General features: G+C 61.2%; 1 protein-coding gene across 2 annotated transcripts; it reads right to left on the minus strand.

Annotated features, from left to right (window-relative positions):
- Positions 1–1,986: 1,986 nt before the first annotated feature.
- Positions 1,987–16,368, minus strand: Tmc6 (transmembrane channel like 6). Of its 2 annotated transcripts, XM_026408450.2 has the most exons (22): positions 16,286–16,368; positions 15,548–15,638; positions 14,245–14,291; positions 13,920–14,058; positions 13,694–13,827; positions 13,491–13,586; positions 13,033–13,191; positions 11,464–11,569; positions 11,229–11,325; positions 10,804–11,061; positions 10,502–10,692; positions 9,378–9,522; positions 8,482–8,637; positions 8,049–8,200; positions 7,776–7,955; positions 6,840–6,935; positions 6,530–6,605; positions 5,591–5,724; positions 5,245–5,421; positions 5,012–5,090; positions 3,382–3,449; positions 1,987–2,289 (listed from the first exon to the last, which is right to left on the minus strand). In XM_026408450.2, the coding sequence occupies exons 4-22, from the start codon at positions 13,973–13,975 to the stop codon at positions 2,139–2,141; spliced, it is 2,511 nt and encodes an 836-aa protein (XP_026264235.2). In that variant the 5' UTR covers positions 13,976–14,058; positions 14,245–14,291; positions 15,548–15,638; positions 16,286–16,368; the 3' UTR covers positions 1,987–2,138. The 2 variants fall into 2 exon arrangements, with proteins under 2 accessions (XP_026264235.2, XP_026264236.2); XM_026408451.2 differs by lacking the exon at positions 16,286–16,368 and having other exon boundaries at positions 2,199–2,653; positions 15,548–16,020.
- Positions 16,369–18,252: the final 1,884 nt, after the last annotated feature.

Raw genomic sequence — 18,252 nt, forward strand, 5'->3', positions numbered from 1 at the left:
TAAACCAACTCAGGGTCCCTGGGGTGGCAACCCCAGTCTTAAAATCCCCATCCTTCCCCTGTGCAGCCAAGATGGAGAAGCAGAGACAGGCGCCTTGTCCTCAGCCTGCGGCAGTCTCCAAGTCTTTTTTTTTTTTTTTTTTTAAAGAGAGAGGAGAGAGAGAGAGAGAGAGAGAGAATTTTAATATTTATTTTTTAGTTCTCGGCGGACACAACATCTTTGTTGGTATGTGGTGCTGAGGATCGAACCCGGGCCGCACGCATGCCAGGCGAGCGCGCTACCGCTTGAGCCACATCCCCAGCCCCTCCAAGTCTTGACTCGATTTCATTTGGCAGATATAGTGAGCTTTTTTCCTTCTTCATTTTTCTTTTTTTTTTAAGTAAATTTAAGTGCAGGGGCTGAGGAGTAGCTCCCTGGGTTTGAACTGCAGCACTGCCCAAAAACTCAAGTGTGCCAGGCACAGTGCTAAGCACTTACAGGAGCTGTGTCATTTGCTACAGTGGTCCCAAGAGGTGAAGAACTGGAGTAAGAGAGGTCACAGAGCATGCCCAAGCCCATCCACGTAATCCCGAGGACCTTAGGGTCACATAGTTCAGAGAACAGAACCACGAGGAAGTAAAGAAGGAAGAGAAGTGACCCAAGCAATCATGGAGCTACCAAACCTCAAGTGCACAGGTGGGCAGCAAGCTGAAGACAGGAATGGGCACAGAATTCCTTCCTCTCCAGGAAACCTGAGTTTGGCTCTTTAAGGCCTTCAACTGATTGGATGAGACCCACCCACATTATCAAAGCTGTTAACCACACCTGCAGCTTCCCTTACAGCAACCTCTGGATTCAAATCCAAAGAAGTCACTGGTGCTACAGACTGGCCTGACACAAGACTGGCAGGACACTAGGTAATTCTACCAACACCATGGTCAGCTTTTTGAGCATCTGTCAGAGTAGCTTGTCCTGGTCTCGTGGAGTTGTGAGGCAGGTGAAGTGGCCTCAGTAGATGCAGACTGACGGCAGTGCTCAGTCACCCAGCAGTGATCCATGTGTGCTCCCCATCCTACAGAAGGGCCGTGAGAGAGAGGACACACCTCCTGGACGGGGCCTGGGGACTCCGGGTCAGTTGCACACTTTCTGGACTCTCTACTCAGTTTCACCCAGCAGCACCACGTCCACAGATGGAGCCAGAATTGTTCCCTAAGGTCAGTACCTGCTACCTGCAGATGTCCCTCAACACTGCCCGACTTGGTTCAGCCATGACAGGTGAACCACAGCTGATGGCAGCTGCCTCTGGACGTCTGTCCCCGGGAGGGAAGGCTCCCGTGAGCAAGGGCCCAGGTGGGGGGCAGCTGGTAGTCAGCAGAGCTCACTCTGCCTGGCCTTTTCCAGATTCCACTAAGAATCATGAGTGGCAGAGCCATTGCTGCCCCTGATCCTGTGCGCATCTGCAGATCAGGACACTGGGGCTAGGAGTGGAAGGCTGTCCCCTCTTCCCTGTACCCACTCTCTGTCCTAAAGCATTCCACAGGCTCAGCCTGCCAGACCCACCCCTACCCCCAGCCAGCCATGATCAGGCCTGCCCCAGCCCCTGGGCATTCCACACATCAAGCCCCATCCACTGCAGGACCTGGTGCTGGTGGCTCCTCTCCCCAAGGCTCCTGTCCTCCCTCCACATCCTTCCCTAAATTTGCTTCCCCCACTGGTCCACTTATGGCCCTGGACACAGCCTGGACCTGTCCACCTACCCTGCAGACACAAGTCCTCTCCCAGATACAGGGTCAGGCTGGTCAGGGGCAGTGTCTCAAGCCTGCCTCCAAGAGTTTGGCCAGCAGAGGGCACCCTCTGGCCCAGAAACTCCATGGCCCCTGAGCCAAGTTTCCACGACACCCTGCCACACAGACATCTTGAGCACTGCAGGAACCCCCTACACATACCTGGCCAGGCCCAGGTTCCAAGCACAGCCTCCCAAGACAAGCCCATTTTGCAAAACCCATTTAATGTAAATAAATAAGAGTCCCAGATGGGGCAGGGCCCCCTGGGGGCACGCAGGCCCCACCTGCCCACTCTCTGGGCTCCATCTTCAGCTCAGCTCGGCCTATGGAAGGGGGAAGCAGGGTCACTCCACCATCCTAGTGTCCCACAGGGTCTCAGATCCTCGTCTCTGCCTGCCAGGACGTAGTGACAGAGCGCAACTGGGGGTGCTGGGGGAGCCTGCCAGGCCCCTCACTGTCCCACCAGCTGTCCCCTCCGTCTGCAAGCAGGGCAGAGGGCGATACGGCCTCCTCGTTTCTGTGAGCTCTGCCAGAAAGGAAAGTCAGTGAGGGCCCAACAGCTTGGCCAGATGCCAAAATTCTTTCCAAGTCCCTGGCAGAACTGGAGGCCTCCCAAGGCTGACGGAGGATGGAGGCAGGTGGGCAGCAGGCTGGAGTGGAGACAGCCACTAGATTCACCTTCCATGGATTTGCTTGGGGGAACTGAACTGGGAAATTTCCACTTTTGCTGGTCAAATGCTGTCACATGTCAACAATTTTGTGTGATGTAAGCAACAAGCAGCAGCCCTGTGCTGTCGGCATGCTTCCTGTGCAGGCTGCAGCAGTGGAGGGGCTCGGGGAACACGGTGCCTCTACCCACAGTGGCGCCTGGGTGATGCCAATCCCTCTACCTGGGGAAACCAAGGCCAAGAGTGCATGACCTCCAGGTCCCCAAGGCTAGTTCAGGGGCCAGCATGTCTATCCAGTGAGTGACTGAGTCAGGGTTTTATTCTGAGATGCTTCCAAACGCAGGCCTGCTGCTGGGGAGAAGTCCTGCTGGCCATAGCTACAGACCTGCAGATATGACTCTGGGGCCAGCTTCTCCATTTCCCCAGCAGGTGGGCCATGGAGGAAGTGGGAGAGCCAGGCGTGTGTGGCTCTGCACTCGTACACACTTGTGCATGTACGTACTGGTGTCTGTCCACCAGGCAGAGGGAGCTGCGAGGCCACCCTCCTGTGGCTATGTGCATGTGTAAGCTGAATAAGTGGGTCTGCGTCTCGGCCATCTCCCTTGCCCTTGCCCACAGGTAACGATGAAGGCTGAAGCCAGCAGAAAGACTGCACAGTCGGGCTATCGGGCCTTGACAGGAAGGAACCATGTCTGTGCTTGGCCAGCCCAGCCTTGCTGCAGGGCAGCCACAGCAGAGGCTGACTCTGTGGGGAGGTGGCCCAGCTGGGCTGGCACTTCATGGCTCACGAAGAGAGAAACAGAGCACTGGGGCAAGGGTGTGCAAGGCTTTGGCTCCTGCTTCCTCCTCCCAACCCAGCCTCTCTCAGCAACCCAGAGAGAGGCTGGCTATCCAGCCCCGGCCCCTCCCACGCGACTCACAGAGGCCTCTTCCCCTCCCCGGCCCTTCACCTGCTCCTCTCCTTCCTCTCGTAGACAGAGTGAAGCCTGTTGATCAAGAAGATCTTGTCTTCCCCCTCCTAGGGAGGCCAGAACACAAGAGGTGAGAGACAGAAGGTGTCCCCGCTGGGTCCACCCAGAGCTGGCCTGTTCCAGACCAGGCGGCGGAGCTCACCAGGGGAGTCAACAGCTCCAGGAGCAATTTTGTTGGTAGCCAAGCAGATTGGTTCCCAGTGCCTGGTGACCTGGCTCTGCCCCAGAGCACCCTGCAGTGTCTATGAAGAGGGGCCACAGGCTCCTTGTGGCACCTCGTTTTCCTCTAGCAAGTCATTGACAGAAAAGGAGAGGATGGAGCTGGGCGCCATGGCCATGCCTGTCATCCCACTCGCTCCAGAGGCTGAGGCAGGAGGACAGGAGGAGGCAAGTTCCAGGCCAGCCTCAGCAACTTAGCAAGAAGTGTCATGAGAAAAAAAAGCGGGGTGAGGCGGGGGGGGGGGGCTGGGGACGTGGCTGGGCGGTAGAACAGCCCCAGGTTCCAGTACCAGAAAAGGAAAGGCTGTTCACTCTACAGGCCGCCAGCGAGGACCCCGGGAGGGCCACAGGAGCAGCCACGCCTGCCCTGCAGCCCCTGAGACGGACTAGGAGCAGGGGCTCAGCCTCGTGCACACCGTGCACCAGGGTCCACCTGGACAAAGGCCTCTAATTCCAGAGAAATGGAGGGCAGCTGGGACTCTCCTCCCGGTGCCACTGTGCCTCCCCACACAGCACCCCGACGCAGTGAAAGGTGGCATGGAAGGGCAGGAGCCATTTCACCAAAAGCCTGCTTCTGATGGTGTGGCCAGACGAGATCGCCTCGGCCGGACACCTGGCTTTGAGCTCAGCCCCAGCGTGAGAGGCAGGAGCGGGGTCTATGTGGCTGTGCCATTTACCACCCAGGAGCCATCCCTGAGAGCTTCCCCTGGCCTGACCGCTGCCACCCTTGCTCCTGACACCAACGGCAGACACCAGCCCCTGACCTCCATCAGGGTGAGTGCTAAAGAGAAGCCCCAGGCCCAGTCCTGGCCGGACATCTGGAAACTGGCACCCCGCAGGCCAAGGTGGCCAAGTGCTCGACAGAATGGCCCTGGATGAGGTCAGAGCTCAGGACGGTTCGTTAAGGCCACCACTGGGAATCTGCAGGGGTCACAGTCTAGCACCCTGAAGGAGATGACCCCGCCACAGGCCAAGGCATTCCTGAGAAGAGGCCAGCAGGAGTGACCAGCCAGGAAAGTGCCTGTGTCTCCTTAATAAAGAAATGTCTTCCAGCCTCATTGCCCTTCTTTGTCCAATGAGAGCACTGACCAGGGCCCGCCTTCCAGCATGGTCCCTGGAGAAGACCAAAAGCCATTTCCAATAGTTCAGAAACCCTGCCCAACACTGCACCACAGCAGGGCCACACACTCAAACTGGAGTCCCGTGGGGCCCCTGCAACCGGGAGCTCTGGCCAGAGCCCTGGCCCTGTCACCTCTACACCTGCTTAACCAAATCACGCCGATGAGTCCATGGAAACTACCATCCAAGATGCTCAGGGGAGGGGTGCAGGGCCTGGGGGAGCTGGCAGGTGACCAGGCATCCCCCAGGTGTGGTAGGGAGGGAAACTCACATTGCGGATCTGCTCCTTAAGGAGGGAGATGACCTTCCGCTGGCCCTTCACCACCTGGATGTTGAAGTAGATGATGGCCCTGCAGGAGATAGTGGTCAGGCTGGCAGCAAGTGGCAGGGAGGGCCAGGACAGGATAGTGCCCAGAGCAGGAGCCTGGGGATGGGTACTCTCTGGGCCAGGGCCCCATGGCAGGCTGCATCCTGTCAGGAGGCCCCCGGAGGCCCTGCACTCACAGCAGCAGGGCAGATGCCAAGAAGAGGAAGAAGGTGCTGTCCACCAGGTACCGGTGCAGCCAGGGCACCCAGGAGGCCCCGGGGCCTGCACTCTCCAGGTGGCGCACCCACACCCTGCCTGCCTCATACATGGTGTCCAGGGTCCGAAAGGGGCCGCAGGTGCTCGAGGGCTTCACCCTGAGGGAAGAGGTTAATGGGAACCCTCTGGGCAATGGGCCTTCCACCCACTTCCCCCCCAAGCTTCAGAGGAAGGCAACCTCCACAGCACTCCAAATCCTAGGCGGGTCCTCCAGCCAAGCACCACCCCCCAACCCAGGAATGCCCACCCCATCCGATGCCTACTCACTGCCACACGGCATAGCAGAGGAAGATGGCGGCACCCAGGAAGGACGGGAAGCAGAGCAGTGTGAGGAAGACGGTGCTCATGTGCGAGGCCAGCCAGGGCCTGCGGGGAGCTTGGCAGTTGGCCATCAGGCTGGCCTGGGGAGAAAGACCACAGTTTGCCACAGCCACAGCACCTGTGGAGGGCCCTTCCCAGACCCAGGGCCCCAAGGGAGGAAGGGCAGTGGCCTGGAGGGTGCCGTGCATTCCAGGACAGGACCTGGACCTCACTGCGCACACTACAGGACTGTGGCAGCCATGGGCAGAAAGGCCAGCACTGGGAATCTGACCACAGGGCTGGAAAGAGCCAGCAGGGCTTCCCTCCTCGCCTAGAGGGGGGCACTGAGGCACATAGGACACACTGCCCAAGGTCAAGCCAGCAAAAGGGTTGAACCCAGGGCTGGGACACAGCTCAGTTGGTAGAGAGCTTGCCTCGCATGCACAAAGCCCTGCATTCAATCCCTAGCACCACCAAAAAAAAAAAAAAAAAAAGGGTTGAGGCCAGCAGCCACCTCCACTGACTGAAGGTTGACACTGTGCCCAGCTCTACGTCTGACCTATCCCAGCCCTGCAAGGGCACTGGTCCCACCATGCAGGTGAGCAGATGGAGGATCAAGGAGAGCTCAGAACCAGTGTGGGCAAAGTCACTGGCTCTCAGCCCTGAGCATGCCTGCTGAGAGCAGTACCCAGCACCCAGCACAGCACAGGCCCCAATGAGACCTCTGAACCCAGTGCCGGGCTTGCCCAAGGCAGGTACACCAGGGACATGCCCAGCCCTAGGCCGTGGCCCCACATAGTTGGACAGGGAAGAGTCTGCCCAGCCCACGGCACCTATGGGCTACCAGAGCTGTGTGCCCACCCACTGCTGCTCCCCCACCAGCTGCTCACTGCTCAGCCATATTACCTTCTTGACCAGGAAGAGGAGCAACAGCCTGAGGACCTGCACAGCCGGCAGTAGAGGCGAGAAGAGGACCCCCAGCCTGGAGAAAGGGCACAGCCATAGTCAGCACCCCACCTCCTGGACCCAGCTCAGATGGGAACAAGTTGCCCGGTGCACCCTCTGCTGCTGCCCAGGACTAGCCCGCTGCTGCAAGGGAGGCTAGGGCCAACTGTGGCCCAGGAGGGCAGGTGTGGGCCCCAGGGAAAGGGTCACGGACCACAGTGCTCTGCCTGCCCTAGGAATTGGGCAGTCAAGGCAAGTGGGGGCACCTCACCAGGTCAGAGTCTGCCCATAAATCAGGTCCAGAACATTCCTTGCAATATCGAACTCAGGTTTCCGCCTCCTCTTGAGCTTCCTCTCTGAGATGAGCCTGGGTAAAGAAGGGGCCTGAAGACCCTCATCCCGCCTTGGAAGGCACCAGGTTGGTACACGTGGCCCTCCCCACACAGGCAACCAGCCTGTGACAGGAGAGAAAGCAGCCATCCTGGAACATTCAAGGACTGGACACTGCAGCTGGCCCCACTCAACCTTTCTCTAAGTTAGTGAAGATACACCTGACCTAAGCACACAGCGGCAGCAGCAAAAACTGCAAAGTTTTTTTAACAATCTTGTTTTTTATTACTAAACTCATATATTTAAAAAAAATAAGGAAATAAAAATCATCTGAAGTCTAGATTCTACAATAGCCCACCAGTGACACTTTGAAGATGCTCTCCACTCTCTTTCCTCTTTTCCTTTGAACAAGGCTAATACTGCGACACATGTATCTCTTAGACACCTCATTTTCCTTTCCAATCTAAAAACACGACCCAAATCAGACACAGTGGCGCACACCTGCAATCCCAGCAACCCGGGTGGCTGAGGCAGGAGGATCTCAAGTTCAAAGCCAGCCTCAGCAACTTAGTGAGGCCCTGAGCAACTTAGAGATACCCTGTCTCTAAATAAGAAATAAAAAGGGCTGAGGATATGGCTCAGTGGTTAAGGGACCCAGGACCCCAAAAAATAAATAAAAATTAAAAATAAATATATAAATAAAACACATTGCATTCCACCTCCTGCACCTTCTGGAAACTTCAATAAGCTTTGGCATGATGCAGATGTACGAGGGTGGGAGGCCCCACCCGTCTGAGGCCCAGCCTCACTTCCCAGGTAGAGTGTCCAGGTTCAATACAGGGTGGGAAGCCAGCCCAGCCCATCCAGACCCCCTTGCCTCCACACCAGCTCCCCAAACAGCGTGTCGAGCAGTGCGAACAGGAAGTCCATCACCATGAACCGGTACAGCTCCTGGCCCACGAAGTCCTCCCAACACTGGCCCTGCAGGGCAGCCACCCTGCGGCCCAGCCAGTGGTAGCAAAGAATGCCTAGGATGGCCATCTTGAGGATGAGGTTCCTGCACAGAATGGTGGAGGTGAGTGTGAAGGCCAAGGGAGGGGCCAGCAATAGCAGGCACACCTGGGGAGCCCATGCCCGCCCAGCCACACACCTGGAGATGGCCACGTACACCTCCAGCCCTGGGGACTCATGCCGCTCCAGGGCAGCCAAGCCACGGAACAGGTAGGAGGCCCCCAGGTTGAGGAGGGAGACCACCAGGGGCAGAGCCAGCAGCCTCGCCTCCTGGCCCGCAGACACCGGGCTCTGCAAGGCACCAGGGGAGGGATGCGGTCACTGAAGCACCCCACCAAAGGGGTCACGTCCACTCTGACTGACGGGCTCGGAGGGGGCAGAGGGGCTGTGGGAAGGGGCCCAGGGGCAGAAAGCCAGGCAGCACCTCCGTGCCCAGGAGTGGCCCACCCAGGCTCAGTTCACAAATACAGGAAGTGGGGAGGGGGTGCACAACCAGAGGACAGGGGAGGGCAGGGAAGAAGGAGGGAGACTGTAGCCCGGCCTGAGGGGTCCTCCCCGGCCCCTGCCCGCACCTGGATCGTGACCTCTGAGAAGACGAAGACGGCCACAGAGCAGCCCAGCATGGTGCCCAGACACAGCAGCCACGCCAGCCCCAGCAGGACCGCCCGCCGCAGCCGCCCACGCAGGCTCTGGGGGCTCCTGTGCAGCTGCCACTCAGCCAGCAGCTCCTGTGGGGGCAGCAGGACCTGTCACCCGGCCCACAGCACGGACGTGCAGATACACAGCACACAGGCAGGACAGAGGGACAGGTGGCTGCCAGGCTCCCTGTGCTGCCTGCACCTCCTGCTGCCCCAGGCCTCCCCGCCTCCCCGGCCCCCTCTGCCTGCCCCAGCAGCATCTCCAGGAAGCCTCCTGAGTGCCAGCCAGCTGCCCTCTGTTCCCGTGGCCCCTGAGGTGAGGACACATGCCCCCCACAGGAGCTGCCAAGAACCTGGTCACAGCTGAGCTCTCCACAGCACAAGACCCGGGACGACAGAGGACTTCCACATGGCCCCGCGCCTGAGACCTTGGGCAAAGGACGTGACCTCCGTGCCCACTTCCTCTCTCGTACTCCTTACTCACAGGGCCACTGTGGCCATTCAGGGACTAAAGGAGGGTGGTGGGCAGTTATCACCCCAGGGCCGCAGGACAGGAGGCACAGACCCCAGAAAAGGCCCTGGGAGGGAGTCACCCTAACCTGCTGGGGCTCCCACCGAGCCCTGCTCACCCCCAGGGCCAGGGGAGCCCGAGGCCGTGTTGGCAGCACTGGCCCTGTCTGCACATGGCAGATCACCCACCACGCACCATCCCAGCACCTCGCGGCCAGCTCACAGACGGCTCCCGGGCCACCTGGGCCCTGGCTGGCTGCAGGGACTGGCAGGCTGGTTTGGAGTTCTGGGGCCGTGGGGCAGGGCAAGTGGCCTCTCACCTTCAGTTGGGTGCGGATGTTGTCCTGCTGGAGGCGAGAGGCCCGCTTCTCAGTCACCTTGTAGTCCCAGGAGCAGAAAACGGTGATGGCGTGGACGCCCTTGGTGCTGCCCACCCGGTAGCTCTCCCCAAAAGCATGCGACATGCTGGGAACAAGCAGAGATGGACAGGGTGACAGGGGCCTAGGGGAACGGAGGCCAAGGAGGAAGGCAGGACAAGTCCTGCAGCCTCCTGCTCTCACCTTGCGCTGGGCAGCCATGCCCTCAGCTTCCTGCCCGGAGTGGACTGCTAGGTGCTCTGGGCCAGCCCTGTCTGACACACGCCCACAGGAAGATGAGCCAGGGCTTCACTCACCATTAACAGACACCACATGGAAAACGCTGGACTCACCTCAGGGCCTTTGCATTGCTCACCCAATGACCACAGCACCTCCCTTCTGTTCTTCTGCCCACTCTTACTTAACCTTCCCCACACCTGTGCAAATGCCCCCAGGGCCCGGATTGTCCCAGCCCATTCACTGCTCTTTTCCCAGGGACAGCAAGCTTCTTTAGGTTAGGCCTAAAGAAGGCTTGGGTACCTTCCTGCCCAACACTTGAGGGAGGAATGGAGAGGTGGATGGTGGGTGGGTGGATGGGTAGATGGACAAATGGGTAGATGAAAGTAAGGGTGAATAAACAGATAGATGGGTAGATAGATAGGCTAATGGATGGATGGGTGGGTGGATGAGTGGGTGGGTGGACAGGTGGATGAACAGGTAGAGGGATGAATGGACAAAGGATGGAAGGATAGATAGGTAGATGGAGGGATAGAAAGATGTATGGGTAGACGGGTGAGTGGATGGGTGGGTGGACAGGTGGGTACATAGGTGGATCAATGGATAGAGGGATGGATAGATGATAAATGGATAGGTAGAAGGATGGACAGACGGTGGGTGGATAGGTAGAGGAACAGGTAGAGGAATGGGTGAATAGATAGAAGAAGGATGAATGAATGATGGATATATACATGAATAACGGATGGACGGACAGGTGAGTGGACAGATGGGAGGACAAATGGGTGGAAGGAAGTGCCACTGGACATATGGGTGGTGCTCAGAGCCAGGATCACGTGGCAGAAGGCCATTACCTGTAAACCAAGGAGATGCAGGTGATGAAGAAGGCCGCCCCCATGGTGAAGAGGTAGGCCAGGGGCATGTTGTAGGGCAGGCTGCTGGCCCCGGGGCTGCACTGGTGGCCATCCCGCGGAGGGACGCAGGGCTGGTTCAGCGTGGCGTTGCTGTAGTACCCATAGTACATGACAGTGTGGGTGAAGCAGCCCTGTGAGGAGGCAGAGCCAGGTCAGGACCCCTCCCGCCCAGCCCACCCGCTCTCAGGCCTCCAGAGGCAGGGGCCGAGTCAGGGGCAGAAGGCGGCCCAGGGGCTCCTCACCCCGCCTGTGAGGAGCTCCAGCCCTGTGAAGGCGGGGGCAGGGTCCGGCGGGCCAGGCGGGAGGGCAGCTTGCACCCCCACGAGGAGGCCCAGCAGCAGCAGCAGCAGCAGCCCGTTGAAGGCCAGCAGGGTCTTGAGGAACAGGAAGTAGGAGAGCACGCTGGAGCCGAACTGGCCTCCGATCTGCTTCAGTGTGTGGTGCCACGGCCTCACTGCCTGCAGGCCAGAGAGCAGCGCCAGCCCTAGGCTATGCAGGGCCTGCGGGGACAGTGACAGGAAGGCTCTAAGGGCTAGGACCACACAAGTCACCCGCGGCCCCAAGGCAAGGCCAGAATTAGGAGGCCACTATCAGGGCAGCGGCAGAGGAGCGGTCACCCACCGCCTGGCCCCACTGCACACGAGACCCCAGCCCCACAGACTCCTACCAGGATGCAGGCGTATCTGAGCTGGCTGCAGCAGGAAAAGACACCCCCACGGTCCTGCCGGGCCCTCTGCTTCCCCCTCTGTACCTGGCTCTTCTCTCTGGGGACAGAGGCTACTATCAGTGACTGACCCTCAGAGGGGCCACCCGCCCACAGGCTTGAGACCCTTCTATCTGGCCACTTTCAGCTTAATTGAGGAAGTAGGTCTTAAGACCATGCGAGGCTGGGGGACACTCACCGCAGGCAGCGTTTCTCAGCCAAGTTCAAGGGCATCCCCCGGAGCATGTGGTCCCGCTGGGCCACCGACAGGCCCTGAAGCTCCTTCACCAGGAGGCCTTGCTTCTCTGCAGCGAGAGAGGCTCAGCTGATGCCCAGCATCCCTCCCTTCTGCCCATGGCCAGGGTCCTGGACAGGTTATCACCCAACACAAGCTCTGTACCCTGCTGCGGGGCCTGGCTGGCTCCTCTCCAGGGTGCACCAAAGCCAGACCCAGGCCAGCAGTGTGAGTGACCACCCAGCCCACACCCCCTCCTGCTGGCCACATAGAAGGGTCTCAAGTCTGTGGGCGCGTGGCCCCCAGGAAGGACCCAGGCCCCTTTGAGGTTCAGCCACTGATGGCAGCCTCTGTCCCTCCCCTCCCTCCATCCCCTGGAGCCCAGAACCCCTTCTCCTGTCTCCACCAGGCCCCCAGAAACCTCTGGGCCCAGTGAAACCCCACCATCTCCCATCACCTCCCAGCTGTGCTCAGCCTTTGCTGGGAGAAGTTGAGGCAGGACCCAGCCTGGGTGCTCACAGCCCTGACGCCAACTGCCCCCACACACTGTTTCGGAGATGGCCTGGCCAGGGCACTCTGAAACCTCAACAGCAAGAGGTTTAGGACCCAGAGCCGGGGTGTGGCTCAGTCACAGAGCGCTTGCCTAGCGTGTGCAAGGCCCTGAGTGCCATCCCACCACCACAAAGAAAAATAACTGAAGCGTTCCAGGACCCACAAGAGTTCTCCTTTCATCGAAGAAGTTCAAACCCACCATGAGGTTAGGCCAGTGGCAGCAGATAGGCCACACAGGGTCAGGGGCCAGTCAGTCACCACACTGGGGGTCTGAAGCATGGGTGCCGCCTCCCTGCATCCTCACGACGAGCAAGGAGGTGAGTGCTACCTTAATCCCAATTCCACAGATAAGAAATGAGCTCGGGGGCTGACACATGGCCTGATCCCAGAGTAAATGGTGACCCATTTGTCACCCTCACCCAGGGCCCACACCATCCTGCCCTGCTCCATCACCTACCAGACCCTCCCCACAGCCTCAGCTACTCAGACAGGCTGGGGGGCTCCTGCCTCAGGGTCTCTGAATCTGTCCCCTCTGCTCTAGTCATTTCCAGGAAGCTTCCCTGGACCCTCCAGGCTGGGCTGGCTCTCAGGACGCTCTTCTCGGAGACTGATCTGAGCCCTGATCATCTGCTTCTCTGTCTCCTTGGCTCATGTCTGTCTCACTGGGCAGAAGGGGGGGTGCATGAGGGCTGCACTGGTCTACTGGCCACCGTTGCATGCCCAGTGTCAAAACCGCCCACTGTCAGACACACTCCCATGCTCCAGGGCACGTGGCAAATGCTATTCAGTGCCTGTTGGGCATGGCCCGAGCTGTCTGCAACCTGAAGCCCCCACTTGCCTGCCCCGAGAGTCCCTGAGGAGGGACCTCAAGGAAGAAGGCTTCCTCACTCTGTTGCGCCCCAGCCCCCTGCCCACCCGGACCTCCTGCCCACATCCCTGCAGCTGGTGTTCAACACCGCACTTAGGCCCCCACTCACTCACCATCCTCCTCGAGGGCCGTGGGGCCCAGCTCTAGGTCATACAGGCGGAGGCTGGGCCGGGCAGAGTGCACCATGTCGCCGAGCAGGGGCCGGCTGCCCCGGTGCCGCAGCTTCACCGTCCGGTTGTAGTACTGGGAGATGATGGCCCCGCGGCTGCGGCCTAGAAAGGTGCGTGGCAAAGTGGGGAGGACAGAGTCAGGCCGGACCTTGCCAGCCACCAGGACGGCTCTCAGCACCAGGCCTCCCCATCCCTCAGGTCTTCCCAGGGCCCAAGAAAATTCCTCTATCAGAGACCTTAGGACCCACTCATTCCAAAAAACCCAGCAAGGCAGCGTGGGGTAGCGCGGGGCCTCCAGGCAGCAGGCAGGGTGGCCCAGAGCCAAAGGGCCTGGCTCAGAGGGGCACAGATGCCCAGGGAGGGGGTCGAAGCCAGCAATGAGGGCAGAGGCTCCAACTCACCGATGGTGCGGCTAGGCATGCTGGCCAAGATGCGGAGTGTGGCTGCGCTGTGGACAGGGGCACCCCCTGGCTCCAGGAGGGTCTGGTGACCACTGCCTATAAAAGAAGGAGATGTCCCTGCCCAGCCACTTTGCCCACCCCCTGGCCAGGAGGGTGATCTCCAGCTCCTGTCCTCTCTTGCCAGCCTCCCAGCCTGGGCTCACCTAGGACCCCCAGGGTTCCGGCCACCAGCTGCCTCTGCTGCAGCTCCAGCTCCTCTGCCAGCTGGCTCTGCTCCTGGATGAGCTGGTGGAAGGAGTCATGCACCTCGCTCTCCTCATAGGGACTGGGCTCCTGGCTGCCAGGCGGGAGAGGACGAGGGAATCCAGGCTCCACTCAGAAACGGTAACACAGCCACCATCCACCAGTCCCCAGCCCCACAGCACTTACTCCTGGTCCCCTAGAGCCTCAGGGACGTTGAGGACCAAGGCCAGTGGCTGGGCCATGTCTGCGGTCCACGTCCAGCCCGTCTGCAGACTTAGGGCAGCTCAAACCCTGGACACCACCTCTGGAGACTCCCACTGCCCATCTGATGAGACAGAGACAAAGTCAACCCTCAATGCCTGGCACACATCCAAATGGCCTGCTCCCTGGGGGACCAAGCGGCCTGCCCCCTCTCCTACCCCCCACCCACAGGGGAGCGACCCCAAGTAACTCTCATGCCAAAATGGCTGAGGAAGAGGGAAAGAGAAAGAAAGGAAGGAAGGGTGTGGACCTGCAGTTCCCATCAGTTTCCTCGAGGTCCTCAGTGGTCACTAGTGCCTGGAAAATGAGGAAGGGGTGGGTGCCTATGGACGCTGCCCTTTTCAGGCCCTCCATTCCCAGGGTGCTGCCCCAGGGACACTTTCCTCTAGGACAAAGGTCAGGGCAGCTCAAGGCCTGGCCTGTGCCTGCCCCGTAACCCCAAAGCCCTTCCTCTAGCAGGAAATCCGCCAGGCAGCCCTGAACCCTGCCCCCAGCCCCAGCGGAAGCAGCACACAGAAGGGCTCCTGCCCCCACCCACTGAGTGCTCCATTCTGGCCTTCAAGGTCCTCTGGTCCTCAGGAGACTGACTCCCTACATTCCATCACCACAGGGTGGCCATGGGGGAGGATGCTGGGCCCAAACAGGCCCCCTTTGTGTTGGCTCTGGCGTCACCCAGCACAAGTGGAGCCAGCATGGCCCTGTGTGGGGCTGGGCCTCTGGGCCTAGTGCCCTGTGGGAGTGGGGTGCCCGACACTGTTGCCAACGGGCTGACTCTGCAGAACTCCCGCGGGACACAGGCCCAGCCCTGGCCTCAGTCCTCCCTGCCCTCCATCCTCCTGCCCTCAGCCCCCCGGAACCAGGAAAGTCGGTTCCTTTCAGGAGGCTTCCCCGACCAGCAACAGAACAGTCCCTGCAGACTGCTGACCACACTGTGCCCAGCCTAGTGTCCACGACACCTAGGACTGAACAACCCAGGTCCTGCCCTCCCTCTAGTAGAAGCATAACTGGGGGAGGCCACCTAGAGCCTTCAGAGGTGGCCCCACGGGCCCCAAGTGAAAACTAGCCAAGCAGGGTTGAGGGGTCCCCTGGAACCCTTCTCTGGGCAGACAGACCCTCCCAAGCTCAGATCCACAAGGGGATGGGAGGTGCTGGGGGCTGCGGACCAGGGTCCCTGGGCTCCCCTGCAGGCCTGGACTTCAGCGGGCGACACCCAGTGCCCCGCCCCAGGCGGGCCAGGTCCCAGGTTTCCTGAGCCGAGCCAGGTGGGGAGCGACGGGGCTGTTTTCAGGAACCCGCACCCTGAGGACAGCGACAGGGCCCGCGGAGCAGGCCTCCCGCCCTCGCGCTGCCCGGGCTGGGCTCCCGCTCCCAGCTCCGGTGCCAGCCAGAGTCGGCCCTGGGAGGCCCTCTGGGAACTCGCTGCCAAGTGGCCTCGAGGCCGAAGGAGCGCAGCCCGCCGAGCTGCCCGCCGCAGGCCCAGGGCGCCACCCCACCCCACGCCACGCCGATCTGCGACCCCGCGGGGACCCCGCGCCGGGACTCGGGCCACTCACCTGGGAGGCGCCGGGAGGCGGGGCTGTGCGCTGGCGAGTGGCTCACCTGTCCCGCAAGGGCCGCCGGGAACCGCGCTCTGGGCTCCACGACCTGAGGGAGGGTCAGTGGGAGCGAGTGACAAAGCCCCCCCCCAGGGGGGGCGATCAGTGACTGTCGCAAGCCTGGAGGGCAGAGGGAGCTGCACCGCCAGCCCCGCGAGGCGGCGGGCCGCGGTCACGTGACCGGCTCCCTCCGGCTGTGCCCAGCCCCGCTGGGGCACCGGCGCCGACTGCGCCCTCTGCCCGCCGACTTCCGACCCTTCTGCCCGGTCCCTGGATGTGCGCAGGGTGGGGGGTGACTGTCGGCCTCCAGGCAAACTCCGGCCCCACCCCCCAGGTTTTGTAAGACGCGGTTTCCCCAAGTTTCAAAAGGGGACCATCATCCAGACCCACCCACTTCCCAGGGCGAGGGACTGTCAAAACCCGACGGTGCGGAGCCGTGGGGCGCAGCCTTTCCACACGGTGTTGGGTAACCCCTTCCTCCCGCGCCTCGGGCGCGACATCCGCCACACCCCCAGCTGCCGCCAGCGTTATCGCCCCCTTCTGCTCGGGGCGGGGTTCCTGTGGCTTATCTAGTAAAAGTTCTGGCGATTCCTGGAGTGGGGTGGGGGGCGCAGAGGAAGACAGCGAACTTCCCAAGGGCTGCGCCCACGGCTGGGTTTTCTGTTAGTCCCTTCGAGCAGGAAGGCAGGCACTGACCTTCCTATTTCGCAGATAAGGAAACCGAGGCTGAGAAAGGATGGTCAGTCTCCAGGTGCCATCAGCCAGCACATGGGCCTTGGTCCAGCTGGGAGCTGTAAGCAGGAAACTGACTTTGAGACACCTCTCCCCCAAGCTCATGAGAAGGTGGAGGGGGCTGAGGCAGACACGTGACTGAACAGGAAGTCGAAGAGGGATGAAAGATGGGGCCCTGGGGGGGGGGCGTCAGGACTCCAGAGAGCATGCAGGAGGGCGAGGACTTCATGAAATCTGTGGGAACAGGTCCAGGGATCTGAGCTTGGACTGAGGGAGAGGCCAGGTGGGGCTTCCTCGCAGCTGTAAGTGTGGTTCTCAGGTGGGCTCCCTGGGGCATGGAGGCCCAGCCCTGCCCAGGCCCTGTACCGCTCCTGCCTCTTCCCCGGCCCTTCTCTGCATGCCCAGGCGCCATGTGCATGGCCCTAGGTGAACCCAGTTGGAGCAGTGCCACTTCCTGCACACAAGAGCGTTTGAGGATCTTCCCCCTGCTCCGCCAGCCCACTGCGCCCACCAGCAGCCAGCTTGGGGGCTGGCACAGAGTGGGATCTGGAAAGCAGGAGGGGGGTGATCAGGGAGGCAGAAAAGCTCTGGAAGGATTCGGGGCTGGGATGATGGGGCTCTGAAGGAGAGGGACAAGGAGAGGGAGGTAGGGATAGGCTGCAGAGCGTCCCAGGGGATGAGGCCCGCGAACGCCAGGACAACTCCGAAATGTCCAGCCGGGAGGGGCGCTCCGGCGCCTAGGGTTGCTGCCCGAAGGCTTCTTACGGGCCAGAAGCCAGGCCCGTCCCTGGACCTGGGCTTAGGGTGGTGCTCATGATAGAGGCGGGAAGTTCAGAAATAACGCCAGAGGCCGGGTGCGCTGCTTCCCACCTGAAGGCGACCTGCGGCGGGCAGTTAAGGAGCCAAGCCCTGCACCCCGCCGCCGCTGCCCGAGGGTCGGTCCCGGCTCCCACGCCAAAAGAGGGCGCGAAGGGGCGGGCGCACGCGCTGCAGTAGCAGGGGTCCAGGTCTCTGGCCCGACACAGTGCGGCACCCGAGCGTGGCCCGAGGGCAGCGGAGCCCGCGACGCCCGCAGGGAGCCGAACCGGACCCCAGCCGGCGCGCACCGGGCCTGCCCAACCCCCGGAGCCGGCGCGCGGCTCTCCCCTGCGCCCCCGCGCCCCACGGCCGGCAGGAAGCGCCCGCTCGGTGCAGTGGAGGGCCCAGGAAACGGCGGGGAAGGCGGGGGCGGGGAGGGCAGGTTCCTGTCATGTGACCCCGGCCGCCCTCCCAGCGCTGCCTGGAGTAGCGGCGGCAGCCAGAGGAGGGGGCGCCTCCGTGGTCCCCAGGTGAGCTGGATGCAGAGCCTGGTGGAGGAGGAAAGTGGGGGTGAAATAATTGAGTCTGAAAGGCTGGGTGGGGTGTTATAACCGCGGCAGAGGCGGCCTTGGGGTCCCCTGCTCCCCTTCCCACGGCTGGGGCTGTAGCCACGCCTCCTCTCCTGGGTCGGGTGAGGGGCCCTAAGCAAACCCAGGCCCGGGAGGCTGGGTGACCAGAAGGAAGACAGAGCGGGGTCCCAGGACGTCCAGAGCTGGGGTGCTGCAGCTGGCCGCATCCTGGAACTGTCCCGGCTTGCAACAGGGGGTCTTCCTGAAGGGGAATGGGCACATGAAGAGGGGCGAGAATGTGGTTTTGCAAAGGGTGACCTGCAAGGCGCGTGGCCACAGGTGACTAGGGAGTGGGAAGAGCGGCCTTGTGACGGGCATGTTCTCTGAACTTTCACCCCATTTGACAGATGGGGAGACTGAGGCCCTGTGCCATGTGTCGCTTTGAGAGGTGGAGCTGGACTTAATTCACATCCTGACCCTGCAGGATTCTCTTTTCACTCGGGGCATCCCTGGACCAAGGCCCCGAGGCTCACCACCTGGCACCCACGTTCTTCCTGGGAGCAG

The sequence above is a fragment of the Urocitellus parryii genome, chromosome 7 (assembly GCF_045843805.1).
Source record: "Urocitellus parryii isolate mUroPar1 chromosome 7, mUroPar1.hap1, whole genome shotgun sequence".
Taxonomy (NCBI): Eukaryota; Metazoa; Chordata; class Mammalia; order Rodentia; family Sciuridae; genus Urocitellus; species Urocitellus parryii.